At 47.9% G+C, this 6291-nt stretch overlaps 1 protein-coding gene across 1 annotated transcript; it reads right to left on the bottom strand.

The window, feature by feature from the left end:
• Window positions 1-3804: 3804 nt before the first annotated feature.
• Window positions 3805-4874, bottom strand: LOC123045621 (histone H3.3; the record flags this gene model as incomplete). The annotated part of the gene is given in 4 exon segments (XM_044468744.1): window positions 3805-4229; window positions 4335-4425; window positions 4517-4593; window positions 4784-4874. Coding segments are annotated over 4 exon segments (411 nt in total). The 3' UTR covers window positions 3805-4058.
• Window positions 4875-6291: the final 1417 nt, after the last annotated feature.

The following is a 6291-nucleotide window of genomic DNA, read 5'->3' as shown; positions in this document are numbered from 1 at the left end:
TATGTTGTTTTTAATCAAATTACAAACAAAATGCTGTCGAAATTTTAAATTTTAGGTCATTCCATTTTTTATTACGTGCTTCCAACCAAACACCGGAACAGAACCGACCCGTTCTACTCTTTTGCTCCTACCAAAGACAGGAATGAAACGGACCCGTTCCTCTGGAATGGAACCATTTCATTCCATGACAGTTGGTCCCCCAATTGAACACACCCATAGTACTCCCTTTGTAAACTAATATAAAAGCGTTTAGGTCACTACTTTACGGAAGGAGTACATCAGAAGTTTTAAATCGAACCTTGTGAACCAAGCATCATTGTTGTGTGTGTAGAGTAGTTTGGTGCCTTCTTAAGATCAATTCATCTCGAAACCGTCTTCAGTTCTTTCCACGTAGCAAGTGCAGAAGCGTCGGTGCTCGTTTCTGCTTAGACCGTAAGCAGTGACGGCTTCAGGAATTTGCAACCGAGTATTCATGTGTATTTATTTTGCCAAAGTCATTGTTATTTTGCGAAAATGATCATTGTTTTATCAAAATCAACACTGTTTTGTAAAAATCATGGGTATTCATATGAAGATTCAAGAATACCCCTACCGTCGCCCCTGACCGTAAGCATGGTAACAATCACACGAGTTATTACAGAACTGTGCCCTCCGCGGAGGTAAACTGAGTTGTACGTCGCGGCTTCAGTGCTTTGCACGTCATGACGGGAGATATGATTCCTTTGTCAGTTATGTAGTGCTTGCGAGCGGAGCTTCACGGTTGGGCGGTGGCGCTGCATCAGAAGCTTCTGAAGACAAGAGAGGCGCATCGCACGCCACGCGTACCTACGCCCACTGCCCGAATGTGATTGGTATCCGTGAGATAACTTTGGATCAGTGTATGATATGATCTATGCCTTGGTCGGTGGAGAAGATCGTGTGGCGTGCCGTTTATCAAGGAAGGGCCTAGGCCCTCTCGAGTGCGCGGAGAATGTGTGTGTGTGTTGAGAACATCCCCTGATGGATCACATCGCACTAAACCCAACCACTTTTGATCCCCGAAGATCGCTACGCTAGGGCTAGGCACGACAGGACACGGTGCATCCAAGCTACTGAAATGTATGTGCTCAGCTCCGCGGGTTAAACTGGCGTTTGTGTCACGTGACCAGAAAGTTTATTGGAGGAGTCTTGTTTTTTTAAGGACCAGCAAAGGCTGGTGTTTCATTGATCATAAGCAGGGAGCAGATGACAAAGCGATAAAGGTGGAGATCCGAAGATCAAGGATAGTAAGAAGAAGAATGTCAGAAAAGAACATAGTGCCCCCAGGCACAAGCCGCTAGCCTACTCTCCCGACGGTCCCCGAAGGGGCTCTGAACTGACTTGATGCCGGCTTGTTGCCAGAGGCTTAGCCCTCTCCTGATCTCGCTGAGAATGTCTTCCACCTTGGCCTCTTTTGTCCTAAAATGTGCAGTGGTTCCTCTCCTGCCATATCTGCCAAAGGGCAAGCATTGCAAGAGACTTGATCGCTTTCCTGTGGGCAGGCGGCGTTGTATCTGACATAGCTTTGAACCTGTCCAGGGAGCTTGTGTTGCCGATCCATGATTCTTGTCTTAGCGCGCGGCAGCACGTCCATGTTGCAATTGAATTCCAGGTTTCCTTCGCGAGGGGGCAATGCCAGAACAAATGCTCGGAGCTTTCCAGTTTGCGGAGGCATAGCTGACAGAAATAGTTGTTTGGCCATCCTCGCCGCTGCAACCTATCATTGCACCAGAGCCGGTTTTGGTGTAGCAGCCAGGCGAAGATCTTGAGCTTTGCAGGCGCACGGGTGCTCCAGATCAGCTCGCGAAATTGAGTCTGCACAGAGCCCTGGAACTAGGCACGGTAGGCTGAGTGCGCAGTGTACTGCCCGGATGCTTCTATCTTCCAGGCGATCTGGTCTTGGCTGTCTTCCTGAAGGTGGTACGATTGCAACCGGCGGTTCAAAGCGAGCACATCCTGTGCTAAAGAGCCGGCGTTGCCGTGCGCCAGGTCAGAAACCCAGCGGTCTTCGAGTAGCGCCTGCGCCACCGATCTGTTCTTTCTTCTGGAGTGTTTGAAGAGGTTGGGGTGGAGGAGCTTCAGCGGAGACGCATCGATCCAAGCCGAGTGCCAGAAGCTAGCCATCTTGCCATTGCCAATAGTCACCGCTGTGGCCGCACTAAAAAGGGCATGATGGGAGGCATCGCATGGCAGCTCTGTTCCTGCCCAAGGGCGCTCCGAGCTTTTCCATGCATGCCAGAGCCATCGTAGGCGGAGGGCACGGCTGAACTTGGGCAGATCGAGGATGCCAAGGCCACCGTGCTCGATCGGGGAGCAAACCCGTGCCCAGCTCACCTTGCAGCTACCGCCGGTGAGCTCCTGATCGTGGCCCCAGAGGAATCGGCGTCTACATTTGTCTATTTCTTTCAACAGCTTTACTGGGATTTTAAGAGATGTAAGGGCAAACGTTGGCATGGCGGTGAGGACGCATCTGACGAGCACCCTGCGCCCGGCCATGGAGAGCATTTTTCCTTTCCAGCCTGCTAATCTAGCCCGAATTCTATCTAGGATGAACTGAAGATGTACTAGCCTAAGCCGGCCAATTGTGAGTGGAAGCCCTAGGTATCTGATCGGGAATTGCATGATCGGTCCCCCAAAAGACTGGAGTACCGTGCTGAGATCAATGTCTTGACAGCAAATCGGAGTTGCCGTTGACTTGACGTTGTTTATCTTCAGGCTCGTAGCGTCGCCGAAGCTCTCGAGCAAATTCATCAGGTAGTCAATCTCTTCCCTAACGGGGTTTGCAAAGATGATGGCATCGTCCGCATATAAGCTAACCCTAAATTTGATCTCCCTGCCTGGCACCGGCGTAATGTGGAGCTCTTAGTGTCGACGAACCTGACGGGCCGGGGCGTTGGCAGTTGCCATCACCGCCAGACACCTGTCCAGCACGGCAGTGGCACCCCTCCGGCCCCGGAGGCAGGAGCACGGCGAATTTCATTGTCACGCTGGGACACCGAGGGTGGGAAGAGTCGCGGCTCACACCGCCCGTCCTGCAAAAGCGGAGCCGACGAGAGAGACGCCCATGTTGTGGCGGGACTGGTAAGTTTGAAGCTTTGGATTGGTGGGGCGGAAGAAACAGGTCTCCGGGATTCCGATGGTCCCGGCCGGGGCCCCTGAAACTTTGGGCGGACGGAGAGTGACACAAACTGGCGGCGGAGAAGAATCGGTCGGCCGTCAGCGGGGAACAATGGGGATGGGAGACCGGCCGGTCAGGGCAGGCCAGGCATGGGGATGGGAGACCGGCCGGTCAGGGCAGGCCAGGCATGGGGATGGGGATGGAGTAGAAAGAAACAAGACTGGTTTTTGCGCGTGCCGAAAGAACAGCGAGTCTTTTGAAGGGCCTGACTGCATCATCAGTGCATTGCCCTTTCATGCAGTCATTCGGCTGTTTGCCGGCCTGCGCTTGCCAATCCTGTCAGGTATGGGAACGAACACTTGCTATGACTACTGCCTCGCAGAGTCGCAGTGAGCAACGTCTCACTTCGTAGAAATACACGTCACCTACCTAACGTATATACACGGCCCTCCTACCAGCATTCTCAAGTGAGACCGGTATCATTTACATGAACATTTTCTAATTTCCAAAGCGAACTTGTAGGACTTACTATTTTGGGTAGCACAGGTTCAGGTCTATGGTTGGCTAGACGAAGACGGCTACTAGCACAGATTGACAGGAATAGCAAACACTATCGGTGAACACAAACTTGCATGGCAGAGATACAAATAAACGAGACACAAGGAACATAATAATGGTTCACACAATCACTAATTCTCAGACATAAAATGCAAGGTTCAGATAAGCACCCACCAGGTGGATGATTTAGGACGACCAACGAACAAATGATCCAGCTCTACCAACATAGTATGGCACAGAGTACGGCACTGACATATTACTACACACGACAAGTATTAGTAGTTCACGACACATGATAAGCGTTCAGCTGCAAAAGCAGACACAGATGCCCGCCAGAGCCATTCCCACAGGGAAAGCAAGCATCTTAAGCCCTCTCGCCACGGATCCTCCTAGCCAGCTGAATGTCCTTGGGCATGATGGTCACCCGCTTGGCATGGATGGCGCACAGGTTGGTGTCCTCGAAGAGACCCACCAGGTAGGCCTCTGCAGCCTCCTGAAGGGCCAGCACCGCATGGCTCTGGAAGCGGAGGTCAGTCTGCACAGACAGAACGAGACCATGCTTTTAGTTTACTTGATTCATACTATAAGAGTTGACATAACAGGAGAGCATCACAATGTAGTGCACAAGTTGATTGATCACCTTGAAGTCCTGGGCAATCTCCCTAACAAGCCTCTGGAATGGAAGCTTCCTGATGAGCAGCTCCGTGCTCTTCTGGTACTTGCGGATCTCACTGCAAACTCAAGCACAAAATTTATTCATTTGAGGATACTTCAAAACGAAACTATAACACATGCTAGAATAGGTTGGAAGGTTTTACACACCGAAGAGCAACAGTTCCAGGGCGGTAACGGTGAGGCTTCTTCACTCCTCCAGTAGTGGGAGCAGACTTACGGGCAGCCTGTCGAAAAGCAAAACAGAGCACATGTCAAATTAACAATAATACCATGATAATCCATATACATCAGTAAGATATCTGGTCATAAGCTGGCAATGAAGGTTGAGGTTCAAATTATACCCAGTTCAATTTAACTAAACCATAAATAAAGACATGGCATAGGTAAACTACTATCAATATTGCAGTCACAAACCTTGGTGGCTAGCTGCTTCCTTGGAGCCTTTCCTCCAGTGGACTTACGAGCGGTCTGCTTAGTACGAGCCATGAGCAAAACCTTGGTTTACCTGAAGCAAAAACAGAACATAGTCAGTTCTATAAATTGAATATCACAATAACACAACTATAGCCTTCTCATAACTAGTAAATTGTGCCTGGCACCTTGTTACTAGCAAATCCATTCAATAACTATAGTCCCAACAATCATCAGCCTAGAACACCTACCGAAATATTGTACATCAAAAACTAACAACGTCATACAACACAGCTATACACCCCTTCAGATAGAAGGCAGTGTATTTCTAACTAAAACTTTTCATTCAAAAGATCAGACCGAAGTTAGAATTCCACTTCAGATGAAAGTCTTGATCTACCTTTAGCATAGTTTGTTCACTCAAAAGACACATATAAAGATGACACACTAAAAAACAGCAGCCTAGTACTTTTTTTAACACTAAAGAAAACAAGGCTACCATGATCGCCTAATTTTGCAAATAGAAGCAAGAAAAGAAATAGCAGTCCACTGATAAAAATATGCTTCCTAGTTATCACATGTAATGGTTGAACATCAACTTCACATAGTTATGTGCATATGATTTTAGTTTATCACAAGAATAACATTAGCTAACTAGCAAGTTGATACAATTCAGATACAATAAATCAGTACTAATAGATGTTAAGCAATCGACTATTTTCAAAATGGCTATGCATGCAACTGCATCCGTGTATCAATGCACCCAATTAACTTCCACTATCAGAGTAGCCAAGTATATTAGTTCATCCTGATACTATCATTCCCAGATACCTAGGCTGCAGGTTGCTCTCAATATCAAGCTCAAAACATTAACAAAATTACATTTGCACTGACCACATGCTGTATGCAGACTTTAGAAACTGAATATCCCAATATAAACAATGTGAGCTCATGCCAATTCTTTCCAACCCTACAGTCCTAAAACAAACTACCAACCTGCAGATACCGAATTCTCCAAACAAGAGTTCAACTCCTCAAAAGATAAAGCACGCACGCCAATAATTCAAAGCGAAATTTATACCACCGTAACACACATGAAACTAAGGATTTGATGGGCCAGCAGATTAACCGACGCAAATCAAATATGGCACAACTAACGAACTTGGGTACAACTATGGTGTACACGAATCTACAGATCTGCGGAAATTCTTTTGATGGCTAAGACGCAAAATAATATATCGCCAAATCACGCGATTCGAACTCGAACTACATCGATCGGTCTGCTACCAAACAACAAAACCATCGTCAAGTAGGCACAGGTAATCGTGACTAAACGAAATTTAAGCATGGCATAAGACCCGAAAGAATCCGTCGAAACAATCAGAATCTGGAACCACGCCCAAACCCTAACCGCGCCTAAAATTCAAATCCGCGCCATGTTAAACCCGAATCAACCGCCCCGGCGAGATTAACGCGGACCGATCACCAACCACGGCGGGCCACGAAGGAAT

Source organism: Triticum aestivum, chromosome 2B (assembly GCF_018294505.1).
Source record: "Triticum aestivum cultivar Chinese Spring chromosome 2B, IWGSC CS RefSeq v2.1, whole genome shotgun sequence".
NCBI lineage: Eukaryota > Viridiplantae > Streptophyta > Magnoliopsida > Poales > Poaceae > Triticum > Triticum aestivum.
The sequence above is the reverse complement of the archived record's forward strand: the minus strand, read 5'-3'. Positions and strand labels throughout refer to the sequence as shown.